A 19,425-nucleotide genomic window follows, 5' to 3' on the forward strand; every position below is an offset into this window, starting at 1 on the left:
TATGTGAAGTTTTAGTAACAGGAGTAAGTTTTTAAAGTACGAATTAGTAGAGTTTCTCAGAATCTGATCTGAGATTCTGAGGTCCCTGAGATTTTATTGAAGACTCAGCACATTCTAAGCTATTTTTATAATAATACCAGGATGGTATTTGCCTTTTTCATCCTCATTTTCTCATGAGTATATAGTGCTATTTTCTAAAGCTATAATAATGTGACAATAACATCAGTCTGGTGGCTAATGATGTGTGCTTGTGTATTCTCATGTATTAATTTTTAAAAAATTTTTAGAGAGACAGCATGAGTCAAGTGGGGAAGGACAGAAGGAGAGGGAGGGAGAGAATCTCAAGTAGACTCCCACTGAGTTCAGTGCAACATGGGGCTCAATCTCACGACCCTGAGATCAAGACCTGAGCTTAAATAAGGAGTCAAACACTTAAAATGACTGGGCCATCCAGGCACTCTATATGTTCAACATTTTTAGTATTAATTTCTGATTATATAGATATGTATAACCCAATATGTATAACACAGTTGAACAAAAAGCCTTTGGGGTCCCCAAAACTTTTAAGAGTATGAAAGGCTACTGAGAACAAAAAACTTAATAACTACAATATTAATCCCCCCAAATCCCTATGTGGTTGATGTTATTATCTATGACTTACAAATGGCAAATCTGATTTTAGGAAGGGTAGTCACAACACACTCTAAAATTGCAGAACTAATGTAAGCACAGGAGTATCTGATGGCAATGTCTGGACTTGGTCATTAATCATTATGTTTAACCTCCTCCAGTTATATGTTCCCAAGCAGAATTAGGTATTAGATGTATGTTAGTAAAGTTATTGGTAATAGAATTTATGAATTTTCAAATTTACTTCTTTCTTCATGTAAATTACTTCCTTTGTTGATCAATTCTCAATTATTATCAAGACTTGTACCCAAAACAAGAGAATAATTTTAAAATCTATAAGCAGATCATTAATTATACAAATAATCTATCTTGTAATTTTAGCCATAAGATTATAATTTATAAATATAACCAGACTTTACAGTTAATTATTATAGAGTATGTTGTCATTTCACTTAAAAGGTATATGGAGTTTTTCTAGTCTTTCTCAACTGATTTTGTTATTCCTACTTTTAAAAAATTGATCCTTGAACACCTGTGTGGCTCATTGGTTGAACGTCCACTTTGGCTCACGTTGTGATCCCGGGGTCCTGGGATCAAGACCCACATCAGTCTTCTCATAAGGAGCCTGCTTCTCCCTCTGCCTATATCTCTGCCTCTCTCTGTGTCTCTCATGGATAAATGAATAAATCTTTTAAAAAGTTGATCCTTACGGGTTCTGAAATCCTTTTCTTATGTAGCTGAAATATAGATTTAAAAATTCAAACTAAGTAACACTGATTTGTGGGACTTTACAGTAATCTGGGAAAGAACCTTTGTCTATTACCTTACTGAAGAGAAAATGGAGTCTCAGAAAAATGAAGTGTTTAATGAGTAATTTCTTGGTAGAATCACAAAGACCTCTTATATAAGTCTTATGGATCTTCTTGATGTCTGGGTAAAGACAGAAAGTGTTAGTAAACATTATATAAAAATGCCCTTTTGGCATTATTGTTCAACAAATTTTGCTAATTAAAGCTCTCTCTTCTCCCCTCGTCCCTTCCACTTCTCTCCCCTTATGCTCTCCTCTGCTTCCTCCCTTCACTTGGCTCCCTTTCCTGCCCTCCTCTTCCTTTCTCTTTTCTCTTCTCTCCCCTTCTTCTCCTATCCTTCCTTCTTTCTCTCTCTCTCTTTTTGATATATGTCTACCTTATATTTCCAGAAATAATCCAGTGACATCTCCCATAAATGTACCACTTTCTTATTGTAACTCAAACTGCAATTGTGATGAAAATGACTGGGAACCAGTCTGTGGAGACAGTGGGATAACTTACATGTCACCTTGTCTAGCAGGATGCAAATCTTCAAGTGGCAGTAAAAAGTCTATGGTGAGCATTCATCTTTACTTTCTCTTTTGTCCTTGATCAATATCACAGATTTAACAATTATTTATCAAATCTTTCTATAAGTAGGATCTCTAGTAAAGGGAGGAAAAGACTCCCAGTGTTGTCTGTGTGGTTGTGTAAATGAAAGCCTCACAAAAAAAAAAAAAAAAAAAAAAGAAAGCCCCACATAAAATCCTGCTTGAAACACAAATAGCTTTTTCTCTTGCTTAAATCTCATTTGAAATTACTCCCCCTTTCTCCTTCTGGAGTTTAAATGCATTTAGGATCCCTAGGAAGCACCTCAGTTGACTAATTCAATTAAATTAGATATATTTTACCCTTCTGAAGTTAGGGGAAAGCCCAGATCCAACTACTATCCAGAACTCTCTTCCTTTACAAGACAACAATCTATATGCAACTTTGCATATAGATTCTGACAAGTTTATCTTTAGACTATCCTTTTGAGTTTGCAAAAAAATTAATCAAGGCTCCACACTCACTTGTCCAATTCTTGGCTTCTGATTTTGATTTCCCCAAGGGTGGCACTTCTATCCAGGATAACTTAAGTCTTTTCCCTACCTATTTCTAACATCTTCCACAGAAATGCCATTTCCTTCTTCATTCAAAATATTCCCTTCCGTGTAAACTATGGGTTCTCCCTAATTCCCTGAGTTCATTTCCAGTAATTGAGAATCAGGTATAATGTTCTCTATTCCACTTCAATCTACCAAATATCTCACAAAGTTGGGGAGCCATTTTCCTATCACCAACATTAGCAGTATAATCAGCTATGATCATTACTATCTACTACATACAAATGTCTTTGATTTTTAAACTTTTTCCATCTTTTTCTTGTTCATAATCCTACTAGTTGTATTTATTGAAGGGCACTGAGAACTTTGATGAATAAAGCACCTGGTTTCATTGATGCCAGGCCATAAATTTTTATAAATTTATGGACTGTACTTAAAAACGCATATTTCATATTCATGGCTCTAGTGCCTTTCAATGATAGTGCTCCATTTAATCCTTGGTTCCATTTGGCCTATTAGTGAAGGCCTGGAAGAGACATGATATTAGAATGCTAAAGAGAGATCTGTGTACTATGGAGATATTTTCTTAATACTGGCAATGACTATACCATTTGGGGATTACTGCAGAATTCTTTTACCAAAATCCTTAGTAATAAATCATCCCTTCTTAATTACTCAGAATAATGTCCTTGATTCTATTGATCAATAGGCTTGGTACATAAAGGATTCATCCATATTATTCCTAGTGGAAAAGCAAACCTTAATTATCAGATAAGTGTGGATTCAAAGTCTTCTCCAAGTCATCCTTCAGTAGAGCACTAATAGTTTTAAGATTCTCTTAATAGTTTAGCCTAGACGCAAAACAGAATTTATTAAAACCACATCTCTAAATAAACAACTTGCCAAATTAAATCTCTAAAATCACTTGTTCCTAAGTTGTCTTCTCCTGTGGTCTACCCATTGGGATATTCTGTTGTGTTGAACCTCTCTGGTAATAACATCATCTATTCTATAATCTGTCATTATGCTTTTGGACGTTATGTTTGTGGACCAAAGTAGAATTCTAGGACCCCCTGTCTATCTCCTATTTCCCTAGACTCTGCCCCATTCTAATGGGTGGCTCTAGTGCCAGGTTTTGCCACTGACAAAACTATTTTTTCTGGATTCTCTGAGTAACCCTTCCTTTTCCATCCCTGCGTAAGTAGGATTGTTAAAGAGAGTAACTAGGTATTTTATAGAAAGTAAAAATGAGTGAGAGGAAAATGTTAAAAAGAATTTACATTAGGGACGAGCACTGGGTGTTATACTACATGTTGGCAAATTGAATTTAAATAAGAAAAAAGGAATCTATATTAATGAGAAATTATATACAGAGTTTCAAACATTAATTTTTCTATCCTTTCATAATTTTTAAATTAGGAATGAACTAGATGCTAATAGTGAATTATAGTTTTGGTCTAGAGAGTAATCCAGGAAACTATTTAGCCTTTAACTATTAAACAAGTGTATTTTCAGAATGTTTTCTTTAAACATGGTAAATATTTTATCTTGAATGGATGAGACTTCTTTAAATATAATTAAGTGTATTTATAACTGAATCATATTTCTCTAATTATGTTCTATAATATTTCAAAACTATTTTTTAGGTGTTTCATAACTGTAGTTGTGTGGAAGTAACAGGTGTCCAGAACAAAAATAATTCGGTGAACTTAGGTGAATGCCCAAGAGATAGTCAATGTAGAAAAAAATTTTATATTTATGCACTGGTGCAAGTCTTGAATTATTTTTTCTCTTCATTGGGAAGCATCCCAACTATCATGCTGGTTTTTAAGTAAGTATGATCTTTCAAAAAGCATTTTTATGTATATTAGACTATAAACATACCTAATAATGTACATATTTTCCATTATATATTTGGAACACAAATTTGTATTTTTTTTACATTTTAATTTTCTAAGAATGCATTTACTTGGGGTTACTGTGATACCACAATGCCATAATTAATGATAAAAAGATTTTATGCTCACTCCTTTTACTAAGAATTTTGTGACATAGACTGATTGACAATTGCTTCAATTGTGAAAAAAAATCCCTTTTTGTGATTCTAAAAGAACTTTTAATTTTGAGATACCTTATACCAGGATGGGCCTGTCAGAATGAATCAACTATTGATTTCACTGAAAGAAAACAATTTAGGAACCAGACTGTATAATATAACCAGTCTACAATATTCTGAAACTTGTAATATACTCTCAAAATAGTTTTGACCTGGTCTCTCAAATACTCTCACAGACAAATAAAAAAAATAGAATTCACTCCTTTTTTCACTCATTGAACAAATACTTAGACCATGCTTGAAGAATATTCCATGGTGAATAAAACAGATAAAGTAGTTGTTCTGATACAGTTTAGAGTATGACAGGAAAGACAGTGTAAGAAAAATAAGCTTAAAAATAAACTCATAATTACAAACATCAGTAGTATCAATGAGGAAAAAAATGATATTAAAGAGAGTAAAGAGAGAGACGCCTGGGTGGCTCAGCAGTTGAGCGTCTGCCTTTGGCTCAGGGTGTGATCTTGGTCTGGGATCAGAGTCCCACATCAGGCTCCCCATGAGGAACTTGCTTCTCCCTCTATGTCTCTGCCTCTCTCTGTGTGTCTCTCATGGATAAATAAATAAGTAAAATCTTCAAAAAAATAAAGAGGAAAGCCTAGTTTAGGATTTAGGTGAGGATCCTTAAGGAAGATGACTCAGAGACTTCTCAAAAAGAAAAAAAAGCCACATTTAATCGAAAAGTCTAGAGAATAAGTTAACATTAGCCAAATGAAGAAATGTACAGAAAAAAGGTTTAGGTGCCAATGCTTTGAGAGGCCCAGAAAGAGATGGAATGTTTGAGAAATGAAAAGAAGCTGGTTGGTTGGAACATACAGAATGAGAGGGCTATAACATAAGATTAGAGAGTTAGGAAAGGAGTAGATAACACAAGCCCTGTTGGTGACGTTAATTATTTTGTTACCTAAAAATGAAAATATATAAAAACTTGCATGTAGGTCTTAAAGATATACATGTATAAATATGATAGCCTGGGTTAATATCTAAATTATACTTTTAAGACCTATGTAGTTGACCACAATTTCACTGTCAGCCAACAGCATGACTTGGAAGGGAAAGAAAACAAATGCATTAAACTTTGTTAAAAATGAATATACATGAGTAAACTGAGTATATAGTTGTTTAATTCTACTCTGACCTAAATCTTGTTAAATTATGTTTACTGATTTATTCCACAGCTTTATCTCCACCTTAATATAAAATGTCTACTGAAAAAGAGGTCTTCTATAATTGCCAGATTACAGGTTCACTAGCTATCAGAAAAATCCTCTCTCAAAACTGTATTAGCTTTATCTCAATAAGTCTTAGCTTTTTAATTTAAATCTTTTTCAGGGTGAAAGAGGGTTTGGACATCATTGTTTCATCATTAATGACATCTATATTTTATCTTATTAACTGGTTAAGATAGACATAACCACTTGTCAAAAATATTTACTTATCTTTCACCACCAGCCTTTGATTTTGTTGAAAGAAAACTTTTGTGAAGCAGACTGTAGAGTAAGAATATAAACCTCAGTCTGTTAATGATTTTCCATTATTTACATCATAAGGCTGTTATTAAAACTAGACTAAGCAGGAGTGCTGATATGCACTCATTCAATATATTCATTTTGTGTGGCAGGCCCAATTCTAGGTTCTAATGATAAAACTGTGAACAGAAACAATAAAGGTCCTGCTTTCACTAGTTTCCAGTGGCAGTGAAAGATGGGGGACTGGATGGGTCTAAGAGAAGAAACAATAAATAAGTAAGCAAGTAAATATATAAAATATAAGTGTTAAGCATTAGGAAGAAAAATAAATCAGCATAAGAATATAAAAGGGGACAAGTAAACGGTACTAATCCAAATATTGTGCATTGAAAGTTATTTGCTAAGAAAGCTGAAAAAAAAAATGAGTATGCAAGCTATGCTGATTTGGGGACAGATAAAGAGTATGGTCCAGAAAATACACATCCTGTGGGTCACGGCCACAACTTTGAAGTTTATTCTAATTGTATTGAGAAGCTGGCAGAGACATTTGAGCATTAGAATTATACAACTGACTTATCCAATTAGAAGATCACTGGCTTTTGAGTGGTGAACAAGTTTTTGGGATGCAAGAATGGAATCAGGGAGAGCAGAAGACTCTGATAGTTCTTCACAGGATGGGAGTTTAATTAAGGATGGTGATGGTAAAGGAAGTAGAAAGTGATATGAGTCTCAGTCTTCTGGGTTTTTTTTTTTTAAGATTTTATTTATTCATGAGAGATACAGAAAGAAGGCAGAGACATAGGCAGAGGGAGAAGCAGGCTCCATGCAGAGAGCCTGATGCAGGACTCTATCCTGGAACTCCAGGATCATGCCCTGAGCCAAGGGCAGACACTTAACAGTTGAGCCACCCAGGTGTCCCTCAGTCTTCTGTTTTTAAGGCAAAATAGGATTTGCTGATGGATTGAATGTGGGATGTAGGAAAGAAAATTTAAGGATCATCCCAAGGTTCTAGCCCAGCTCTGAGAAGATGGTGGTTCGGTTGAACAAACTGTGAGGACTGCGGAAGGGTAGGTTGGAGAAAGTGGAGAAGCAAGACTTTGTTCTATCCCTGTAAGTCTGAGATGTCTCCTATTGGAGCTGGAGATATAAATTTTGGAATCAGGAACATACAGATGTTGTTTAATTCCATGGCACTGTTGAGATCTTCTAAGGATTGGGTACAGATAGAAATAAAATTATAGAACCAAGATCCAATAGTATAACTTCAGAAACCAAGAATAGGAGGATAATCCATTGAAGAAAACTGAGAATGAGGAAACATGAGGTTGGAGAAAAACCAAGAGGGTGAGTCATGAAAGTTAAGAGTTAGGAAGTAATCATTGGATTTCATTATGTACTAGTCACCACTAGTCTTAACAAAAATAATGCATAAAGATGGGAGGAAAGAAAGGCTACTTTGCAAAGGATCAAGAAAAAAATGCAAGAAGGGGAAGTGCAGATACCCAGTAGGAAAAAAGTTCTTTATATTAGTGCTGTAGTGTTAGAAAAAAAAAAAAAGCAGGGAAAAGGTACAGTAAGTTAGCAGGGGTATGACTTCATGATTTCTGTTTATACTACATATTATAGCATACTTGTATGCTGATGGGAATTGTTCAGTAGAGATGAAGGAAACAGTGCAGGAAAGAGGAGGAACAATTAAAGGGAAAGATGGAAAGTGATATGAACAAGTACACAGAATTTACTCTGTAATAGAAGGGAATGTCTTTTATGTGGGTAAAAAAATGATACACGAGGGTATTGAAATTCCATTCTAATTGCTTCTACTTTTTCTGTTCAATAAAAAGCAAGGTAATCACCTAAGAAGGAGGAGGGAAAAGAAGAGGTTTGAGGTGATATCAAGAAATGGGAACTCAAAGGCTGGGAAAATACACTGGGAAAATGGACTAGTAAAATAGAGCAGATTGTATTGGAGGCCCTGATAGTTTGTTCTTATTAATTTAAAATGAGATTAGTCAGAATATTTGAATGATTTTCTCCAGCCAGCACTTCTTTAAGTACAGCTACAAAAGAGGCAGGCATTGCATGAAAGCATTTTTTGGTACCTGGGACAATAAAGAATGAGAAGGACAAGAAAGCCCAGGGTCTTTGAAAGGAGGGATCATAACGAGAGAATATGGTGAGAAATAAGTGAGGACATAAAACTGGAGATGACCTGGGATAAGGTGGAGGGTGTCAAGGGCCTTGAGAGCCCTGCAAGGCTGAGGCTTGATAGAGTTGATTTATTGGAGAGGGTGAATTTAAAAGTTAAGAAGTGCTTATGATGAAGGAGTACTCAAAACTGAGAATTAGGAAAGTATGTACTGATTGGCATGACCATGGAGTGGGTGAGGTAAGACAAAAGGAATGTAGAGGTCAAGAAACCTGGGAGGCCAGAGCATTGAATGGTGGTCCACATGGATTATTATACTGTAATAACTAAGAAAAAGTGGCAGATATGGTTTTGGAAAAAAATGACAGAGAGCATAGTACTAAAATCTCCAAGGAATGAGTGGGGTGGTGTCAAGATACTAGTATCTGTAGATACTGCAGCAAGGAAGTTAGAGAATGGTACATTAGGATGGCACACGTCCTGAGGAGAGTTAGAGGTTGTTCAGAGGCACTAAGGTCTGGAGGTGGTTAAAAAAAAAAGGAGGAAGAAGGATACCTACAGGGAGGCCCAGTAAGAGTACAGGCTGTGGGAGGAAAAGAGCCCTCACTGGAAGAGTTGCATGGAAAGACAACCATCAGGGAGCAGCGAGGCTTTGTTAAAAATAAGAAAGTGAAGGGATTCCTAACATAAGATCTAAGGATTTTGCTGGAATAGGGCACACAATGGAAGAGTTTGAGTGATGTAAAAGGAGCAAGACACTGGATGTGATTAAAGAATTTTCTAAACCAGGGTGCCTAGGTGGCTCCATCAGTTAAGCATGTGCCTTCAACTTAGGTCAGGATCTGGGGTCCTGGGATAGAATCCCACATTGGTCTCTCTGCTCAGCGGGGAGCCTGCTTCTCCTTCTCCCTCTGCCTGTAGCTCCCCATCCCCCAGATTGTACTCTCTCTCAAATAAATAAATAAAATCTTTTTTTTTTTTTTTTTTTTTTTTTTTTTAAGAATGATCTGAACCATGTGGGAGCGATAGCCAAACACCCAGGAAACTAATGCTAAAAGAGGTTATATGATTTCTCTAAGTCACTTAGTCAATATAAAACACCATTTATATTGCCTGTTTCTCCTCCCTCTGCCTGTGTCCTCTGCCTCTCTCTGTGTGTCTCTCATGAATAAATAAAATCTTTTTTTAAAAAATAACGTCATTTATCAAGAACAAGATCCAACATAAAATATCCTAGGGCCACTTAGTAAATGTTGAATGACTAATTCCACTCATTTATATGAACAAATACAGTCATTCAACTAGCTCAAGAAAAACAACAATAACCTCTGTATCACTTAATCAAATATTTCCAGAGAGACAGAATTATTGAGTCTCAGTTACCTCCTACCCATCCTGCCACTGCTACTGGATAACTCATTTCACGTGATTGTATTAGGCTATCACAGGGATATCACAGAAGGATATAGTAGTGTCATTGTCTTCTTGAACAAAGAAAAAAGGAATTATGGAGACAAATTTCTAAATGCAAGAGTGAGTCAATTTCTAAGAAAGTATACAAATGTGCTTACTTCCTTTAAAATGATATTTAAATACACTAGACACTAGAATACAAGTATCTTTTGACAATTTATGAATCATAGTAGTGAACTTTGTTGTTAGCAGCAATGGCAGAAATAAGACAGTAAAAGAGCTCTCATACCAAGACGTCAATAAAGGTATCCGCTGTATCATATGGCCTATGTCAACTGAATGGGTCACATGAGATCTGTTTCTTGATAGGCATGATACAGTCTGTTCCAACCACAAACTCATAGGATTTCAAAGTATCAAATGTGAAAATGTTAAACCATCTTGAAATCTCAATATATTGAATAAATAAGAGAAGAATAACTTATCACTCAGCTATTTGCCTTTTAAAACAACTGAAAATATAACTTGAAATAATGTCAGCCATTCAGTTGAGGGTTTTCATCTGATCATGAAGGACAATGCCACTGAGAAGTGTTTTAATATTTAACTTGGTTTGGAATTTTGGAGATGTTTAATGTGTCTTCACCTTTATCTTATTTCAGAAATGTTCAACCTGAACTGAAATCCCTTGCGGTGGGTTTCCATTCACTAACTATACGAGCATTAGGTATGCTAAATATACAGATTAAAAATTTAAGATATAAATTTTCATATCAAAGCTCACAGACTGAATGTAATTAATTTCCAATCACAAGAAATTTTTTAAAAGGTATAATTAACAATAATTGTTATTTTGTAATAAAAAAATAAGAGAGAAAAACTAAAAAGAGAATTTGATCATTAATTCTGGTTAAAGTCAATCTTGAATAAGAAGTCATCATATTTGTTTTACTCTCTTTCTAACACAAACATAGGTTATATTCAAAGTTTTTCTACTTTCAGACTTAGGAATTTTACTTCCCATAGGCAGAGTGAAGGGCCTTCCTTCTAGATTAAGAAGGTAATGCCCAAAATAGCTTGGAAGGCCTGGGAATCTAGTCAAGCTGAGATTGTGTGAAATAAGTGGACTTATTTCCCTCTGCCCACTTCTCTAGGGTTGGGGAAGCTAACCTTTACCAGAAGTTAAAAATGCAAGAGGAAATGAGAACTAAAGTGTAGCACTGAGCATCTTAGACTAAGGAAGTGTTCCGAATGAAAGCAAGCTCAGGAAATTGTGCTTTTTATTGTTAAAGAGTAGGGCTGTAGACTCCAGAGGTAAGAGTCCTATTTCTAAATATTCAAATGAGGTGATTAGTACAAGATTTAGGAAATCATCCTTTTTTCATTGTTATTTGCCATTTATACCACAGAGATTTCTGTTGTTAGCTTGACAACTTCTAGCCTAACTCCTATGCTCCTTTGTAAGACCTATTCACATAATATGCTTATTCCTGGGAAGTAAGAAAAGAGTATCATTCATCTAGGGATTGGGGTGGAAGATTGACCATGGTTTGGAGGCAACCACTGATGGCAGAAGGAAAAGGAAGTGGGAGGGATCAATCCCTGGGATCCTTAGAAGCAAAAGAAAGAAGCATAACTCTATGGCTTATTGCAATGGAGAAGTTGTCCAAGAAGTATATTTGGGGGGAAGGCCACAGATCCTCAAAGGTAAAAAGAGGAAATATAAAGAATTTGGAGAGAAGAAGATGGAGGTGCTGCATGATTCCACTCCAGTTCTCATACCAGCCTTCTTTATTGTCTTTCTTTAACCTGCAGCTCTGTCTGTCCTGGCAGTTCCTTGCTTCCAGATACAATGAAGATTGTATCCTATAAGCTAGGCCACAGAAGCTAGCAGATGAAAATAGAATGTGGGGGAACTAGAACTCCCCCTTAGATGCTGAAATAAAACTGAGACTAAAAGAAATTCTCCTAGTGACGTAAAAGAGAAAGAAAGGAATTTTGCCATCCTAAATGTGAGCTTACTATTTTGATATGTCCAATATATATGCCACAGTAGAACCTAACTGCTTTTTGGAAAAAATACATGCTGTCTAGCAAACTTTCAATTTACAAATAGTTGTCTTGAATACAACACATGCATAAATTGTGGGAAGTCTATATTAAACCGAAAAGGATATTTGGAAAATAGAGTATTTGAAGTTCTAAAATTCTAGCAATGACTTAAGACCAAGTTGGTTACCTATAGCATTTAATGCATTAAGTTTGGCCAAACCAATGGCATTATATGGGAAAACAAATTATTGGCATATATTTTTCATTTTTCAAAGGGTGGAAAGCTGCAAATTTCTCACCCATTTTCTCAGTACCAGTCTTCCTCAGATATGTGTGGCTCCAGACACCAGTTTTTTTTTTTTTGTCATTTCAGATTTCTCACTCTCAAAAAGTTAAGACTAATTAAAAGTATATGGAATTATTAAAATTTCAAAATATGAAACACCACCATTTTTTATGTAACAAAATAAAAATTGAAAGGCATTCAATAAAATACAAAAAGAACAAAGTAAAATCATGACACTTCAGTTCTACCATATGCAATATAGATCTCTACTAGCATGTCTCTGAAATTTTGGTCAAATTACCAATGCTTAGAGCTAGTAGTTTATCAAAGAGTTTATTAAAATAACAGTAAGAGCAGATGTGTACTTCTGCTATAAGGCAATATACGTGTTTTTAAAAAGTTTTGCATTTTGAAAAATTATAGACTACAGATAAAAATTGTGTTAGGCACAGACTACTAGACACCCAGGCAACATTATGATTAGAATATTAACAGAAACAAAATTCAGCCACAGGCCCTAACACACACTGCTTTAGGGAAGTTTTAAAAATGTGCACAATCCATGGGGAGAAAATGCAGGATTGTGGGCTCTGATGACACCAAGAAGGTGGAAGTGGAGCTCTGAGTCAAAAAAGAAGGACAACCTGCTAAGAACCTAGTATTCTGTGAGGCTGGGCCTGTACTTCTCCAGGGAAGCAGTGCTAGTGTTGGCTGGCATTCACTTTCTAATTTTCTTTAAAATGGGGTTGGAAACTCTTCTGACTTTGCAGTATTTGAGCTGAGAGGTTTTCCTTTCTCTGTGAAGTTGTAATTCTACTCCCACTCTTTCAGCTCTCCTCACCTAGAAAAATTACTTATGAACCAACATAACTTCCATGTTTTCCTGACAACATTCTCCTTTTCACCAGTTACACTTAAGTTGATTGGTAATTATAAGAACAGAGTATATAGGCATTTAATGGTCCCTCTTCTCTTTTCTATATGTGTTGGCAGGTTGAGTTAGGTAGCAGGTATCTATCTATATTATACGTGATTTGAGCCTTTGAGTTTCCTAACAGTCTTGATTCTGGAGTAAATGTAGGTTGAAACAATGGAAGCATGTTCCAAATTTTCTTTTACTTAATCTAAAATGTATCAATATGGAATATCACCCAGTTATGTTTGCAACCTCTTCCTTGGATCAACCTTTTTTTCAACTCATGTTGTAGGAGGAATTCCAGCTCCTATATATTTTGGGGCTCTGATTGATAGAGCATGTATGAAGTGGTCGACCAGCAGCTGTGGGAAGCCAGGGTTTTGCAGGATGTATAATTCTACATTATATGGGTAAGTTGTCATAAATATATTTATTAATTGATTTTTCCTTTGACTATATTAATTCCTAAAAAGTGAAATGTCATTTTCAGTTTAATAATAATTATAGGGACACCAAGGTTGCTCAGCAGTTAAAGTGCCTGCCTTCAGCCCAGGGCATGATCCTGGAGTCCCGGGATCGAGTCCCACGTCGGGCTCCCTGCATGGATCCTGCTTCTCCCTCTGCCTGTGTCTCTGCTTCTCTCTCTCTCTCTCTCTCTGTTCTCTCATGAATAAATAAATAAAATCTTTTAAAAAAATAATAATTATTATAGCCACCATTTAATGAACTTTGCATTTAATGTTGTACCAGGCAACATGGTATCTCATTTCAAAAGTTTTAGGAACTGCAGGAGATGGATAGTTTTCTCCTTTTCCTTAAATATGAAGAAACAAAGACTCAAAGACTCAAAGAGTCTTTCAACTTGTTGAAAATCATACAGCGAATAACAAAAAAATCTGGGATTTGTACTAAAATTTTTTTGTTGTTTCTAAAATCTCTTCTAATACTAAAAAAAACTACATTCAAACTATATTCAAAGAGCTTCTGGCTTCTCTAAGAAGACACAAAATGATGCTGGGGATCTGGATATAGGCCAATGGGAAAAAAACCATTGTTTCTATATTCTTCTGTTCATAGAGAAATAACTGGATGGTTATATGGGAAAAAAAAAGTTGCAAAGGTATCTTAACCTTAAAAAACTTAATTGAAGATTAATCAAACACATACATTTACAATATGAAACTACAAGTATTAGGAAAAATTGTGGTAGAAATACATTAATTATCTAGGAAGTGGGAATGTGTTTCTCAGTACGACCCAAACTTCTAAAACCGCAGTAGAAAAAAATGATTAAATATTTTTAAAACTCTGTGTCATAAAACTTAAGCAAGTTCAAAAGGAAAAGATAAATTAGAAAAGAACTTGTAACTTATAACAAAACACAAGTGTCCTGAATATATAAAGAGCTCTTAAAAAAAATACCAATGCTGGCAAGATGTGGTACAACAGGAAATCATTTTCATTGCTGGTGGGCATGCAAAATAATTCAGTCACTTTGGAAGACCCTGACAGGTTTTTATAAAGCTAAACATAGGCTGATGATATAGTCAAGTAATCGCTCCTAGGTATTTACCCAAATAAGCTGAAAAACTTATGCCCACGCAAAACTCTGCCCATAAATGTCTATAGCAGCTTTCTTCATAATTGTCAGATAAATCAAGCAACTGAGATGTTCTTCCATGGTAAATGGGTAAACAAACTGTGGTACATTCACACAACACAATACTTTCCAGCAAAGAAAAGAATTGAGCTGTCAAGCTACAGAAAGACAAGACAAAATCCAAATGTATATTACTAAGTACAAGAAGGCAGTCTGCAAAAGCTACATGCTATATGATCCCAACCAGATGACCTTCTGTCATAGTTTGTGCCATTCCAACCACCTCTAAGCAATAGTCACATAACCTAAAGTGCATAGTAGTTTCCCTATTTTCAATAGAAATTCTGAAAAGTTTAACATTGGGGTAGAACTGTTTGACATAATTCAAGGATGAGACCAATATATTTGAAGTTTTAAAATAATTATTTCATTATTTTTGCTACACTACAACATTATGTAAGTCTAAACAGCTCAAAATTATATAATTCCATTCACCTTCAACTAAACCTAATAATTGTTCGAGGTTTGTTTTTTTGTTTGTTTTGTTTGTTTTGTTTTTTGTTTTTTGCATAAAGCTTTTCAACATTTAGTTAACTGTGTCATTAGATGAGTAAGTGCTTCCTAAGCCCCTAGGTCAGTGATTATCAATCTTTCTTGCTCATTATAATCATCTGAGGAGCTTTAAAAAAATACAAATTTCTGCATCCCATCTTCAGAATTTTTTATTTAATTGTTCAGAGGTGGCCTGGGCACAGGATTTTTAAAATCTCCTTGGATGATTCTAATGTGAGACGAAAGCTGAGAATCACAAGAATTGACCATGTGTGCTAGGTAATTTAATACAGTTTCATTAAAAACTTCCAGTAGATCACATGGCAGCAGTTGTTTGGACTGCATTTAGCCTATAAGCTAAAGTTCGGCTCCTATCTAAATAGATTTAGTTTGATGATCTTACAGTCAATTCATTTCCTTTATAATCAGTTTCCATTAACCACAAATATTGGAGAGGATGTGGGGAAAGGGGGAATCCTTTTGCACTGTTGATGGGAATGCAAGCTGGCACAAGCCAATCTGGAAAACAGTGTGGAGGCCCCTCAAGAAGCTAAAAATAGAGCTACCATATGACCCAGCAATAGCAATACTAGGTATCTGCTCCAAAAATACTGATGTAGTGAAACACCGGGACACCTGCACTCCAGTATTCATAGTAGCAATGTCTACAATAGCCATACTGTGGAAGGAGCCACAATGTCCTTCAACAGATGAATGGGTAAAGAAGATGTGGTATATATATATATATATATTTCCATATATGGAATATGGAATATTACTCAACCATCAGAAGGGATGAATACCCACCATTTGCTTTGGCATGGATGGAACTGGAGGGTATTAGGCTGAGTGAAAGAAGTCAATCAGAGAAAGACAATCATCATATGGTTTCACTCATATGTGGAATATAAGAAATAGTGAAAGGGATTATAAGAAAAAAGAGAGAAACTGAGTGGGGAAAAATTAGAGAGGAAGGCAAACCATGAAAGACTCCTAACTCTGGGAAACAAACAAACGGTTGCAGAAGGGGAGGAGAGTGGAGGAATGGGGTGACTGGGTAACGGGCATAAGGAGGGCACTTGATGGGATGAGCACTAGGTGTTAAACTATATGTTGCAAATTGAATTTAAATTAAAAAAATTTAAAAAGAAAAAAATAATCTTTTTCCATTACACATAAACTAATCTGTCTTTGAGAAATTTAAGCATCCCAAATATACCTTACTTTTATGGGAAGCATTTGGGTAGATCGTTAATTACCCTTAGTTTCTGTGGCTTAATATTCCTTTTAAAATAATTCAAAAGTTCCATCTGTGTCAATAAAAAGAATCACTAGAATTGCTGCCTTACTATTTTTATGTATAATTTCAAACATCATTTTTTTTCTTTTAAGATCTTCTGCATACTGGAGAATAACAGTGTATATTGTTCTAAATACTTTAAAATGAAAATTGACTTTTTTCTCTTTTCACAGAAATACCTTCTTGAGCTTGATTGAGAGCTTAAAATTTGCCTCACTTACTTTACATGCTGTATTAATTATCACTATGAAGAAAATATATCAAGGAAAAGATACCAAGGCATCAGAAAATGGAAGAAAAGATACGAATGAAGCAAATTTAGAATCCTTAAATAACGACGGATATTTTGTACCTTCTGCCAGAGAAGACAATGAGACACATATGTAAGGGGAGAAAAAACAATTAGGTTGCCATGTTTCAAACCAACATTATATTAATTTAGTAGGATGGTATTTTGAGCAGTTCTTGGTCCTTCATTAACAGTTCCCCCACCGTTATGATGGTACAGTGAATCACTATAAATTTGAGGTAATGAAACAGACTATAAATGAAAAGGAATGACAGTATGCATTGCTTATGGCATGGCTCTGCCTTTGACGTGAAGATTAGGACACATGATCCATACAAATTTAAAGTGAGAGGTATGGTCATTATATAATAAAAGAAAAAAATATTTGCTCAGTTACCTGAATAAAACCAGTGACTAGAAAATGGATAGAAGGGAAAAAAGGGAGGAGAGAAATTTATAACCTAAATAAGGAGAAAAGCCTAATACCTTTTCTTAAAGCCAGTTTGGCCCAAGCATGAAGTCAGTATGATGGGATCTTTATACTAACATGATATCTGTTATTCATGTATTAAGTCATTAAGTCAAGTCAAGTCATGTATTAAGTCAGACCTTATTAATTTTTAATTTGAAATTGTGTTTGACAAGGAATCCATGATGAATCTTCTTCCAACCTTTCATTAAAATACTAGTGAAAAAATAGACATAATTCAGAATTTGCAAGATATGATTGTCAAACAACATATTAAGGAATGTGTTAAGTTTCTTTCAGGCCCATGGAAGTGGATTAAGAAAACTGACATTAACTTGAGAAAGCAAAGTCTATTTAAAAATATGTCTTTATTCCATTTGTCTGCTCCCTGGAAGACATGGAGTCTGTACCAGATAATTTACCAACTGTTTCTCAATTGCATATTTGTGTGTGTGTGTGTGTGTGTGTTTGTTTTTGGTGCACCAAGAGACAGCTTTCACATCCCCACAAATAGGACAAGAGGGGAATGGATAAGAACAAATATTTGAATATTTTATTTGTTAAATGACCACAGCTTTTATACTGACTGCTAAAACTTGTAGTTTTTAAACTCAATAGGTTAAAAGATACTTTCTGGCATTAGAATAACCTGTGAAACTTCTTGTTTTGAAAGAAACCAATAGTCCACCCACCCCAGAGATTATGATTCAAAACATTTGTTGTGCAAACTGGACATCTTAAAAAAATATCTGTATAGAGCCCCTGATAAAGACATACAGGATAGGAGAAGATATTCCTGAGTATAGCAAAGTCATGTAATATGAATGCTTGCGAGAATCTGAAAATTAGCCTAGGCATTATACATTAAACTATTCTCAAGCTGTAGCCCTGAAAAAGGATTCATTACTCCCATGTGCAGATATTTGGAAAAAAAAACCCCAACATGCTAGGTTACTATATTACAAGTTTGATGGAATCTTGTCTCAAAAAGTAGAGAAAATTATAAAGCTATTTTTAAAACATTGTAAAAAAATAAAGGCTATGTCTTGAATATTTATTTTTTCAACAATTATTGAGTGTCAAATATCTTTCAGGCAAAATGAAATATAGCAAAGAAAACAAAGGGCATTATCTCACAGAGCTTACACTTTACAGGAAAAGAACATTACATTAAATTATTGAATGTTATAAAGTAATATAAAATAAAAGAATAAATTTATATTTATAAATGTGATATGTACAGTGAAGGAAAAGAACATTAAAACATATGCCTCAGATTATTTGATCTACTTCAGAATGCAAGAATACAGAACAAATATTAATCCTTAATTCGATGGCATTTATAAACAGGAATATAAATCCTAGGAGGAAGCAAAGGGGTGGGAATTCAGCAGATACACGAATAAGATAAGGAAAGTTTGCAAGGATGCAAAATAAAGCAAGAGTATAATTAAAACATATATTGCATAAGGTTAAGGGAGGACAGTGACAAAAAAACCAAATCAATAATAAAGAAGTTACATTTTAGAATCTGTGAAAATGTGGAGGAAAAAGACAAAGAAGCAAATTATGAAAAAAGGTAGAGGATTGGAAGACAAACTAAAGCACCAATGTAGGAAATCTGATATTTTTGAACAGGAAATCAGACTTAGAAAAGAAGCATTAGAGATTTAGTGGCAGAATGGCTTCCTGCTATGAAGAAAAATTTGAGTATAAGGACTGAAGATTCTTTATTTGCACCATGTCTTCATGTTCCCATCCATTTTCATGAAGTGAACCTTGGACTATGATAGTTCTTCCTTCTGAAAATCGTCTTTTTCCCACTAAATTAACTGCTTCTCAGCATTCAGTTCTAGGCTCAATTGCCATTCCTTCAATGTCTCCGACTTCTTCACTGCTTAAAAACTCTCCAATTATATTTGTAGCAACATAGCACTTAGCGAAAGAGTAATTTTACATTTATTTTTGATTACTTGTTAAAAATCAGTCTCTGCCACCAGTCATAAACTCTAGGAAAGTAGGAATTGAATTCATTTTACCTATCTATTTTCTTCCCAGCAGTTGGCTGGTGCTTGACACAAAGTAGGTGCTTTAGCAATTACTTTTGAATGAATGAATGAGTAAATGAATAAAAGAACTCCAAAAAATTCCATTCATAAAAATGTGAAAGTTATAAATAAGAACTGAAAACAACATGCATGCAAAATTTTTAAAAGCTTCGTTAAGGTCATTGGATAGGGAGTGAGGGCTTCAGATGTTTTGAAGTTTGTTTTTTTTTATATTTTAAAATAAA

At 34.7% G+C, this 19,425-nt stretch overlaps 1 protein-coding gene across 1 annotated transcript in view; it reads left to right on the forward strand.

Moving 5' to 3' along the window:
• Positions 1–18,183, forward strand: part of SLCO1B3 (solute carrier organic anion transporter family member 1B3) — a 60,811-nt gene extending 42,628 nt beyond the window's left edge. The window contains 5 exon segments of the mRNA NM_001166047.2: positions 1,829–1,994; positions 4,171–4,355; positions 10,331–10,395; positions 13,215–13,332; positions 16,548–18,183. Of these exon segments, the coding sequence (NP_001159519.2) occupies positions 1,829–1,994; positions 4,171–4,355; positions 10,331–10,395; positions 13,215–13,332; positions 16,548–16,761 (748 nt within the window). The 3' untranslated portion in view covers positions 16,762–18,183.
• The last annotated feature ends 1,242 nt before the right edge of the window (positions 18,184–19,425 follow it).

Source organism: Canis lupus, chromosome 27 (assembly GCF_011100685.1).
Source record: "Canis lupus familiaris isolate Mischka breed German Shepherd chromosome 27, alternate assembly UU_Cfam_GSD_1.0, whole genome shotgun sequence".
Classification (NCBI taxonomy): Eukaryota; Metazoa; Chordata; class Mammalia; order Carnivora; family Canidae; genus Canis; species Canis lupus.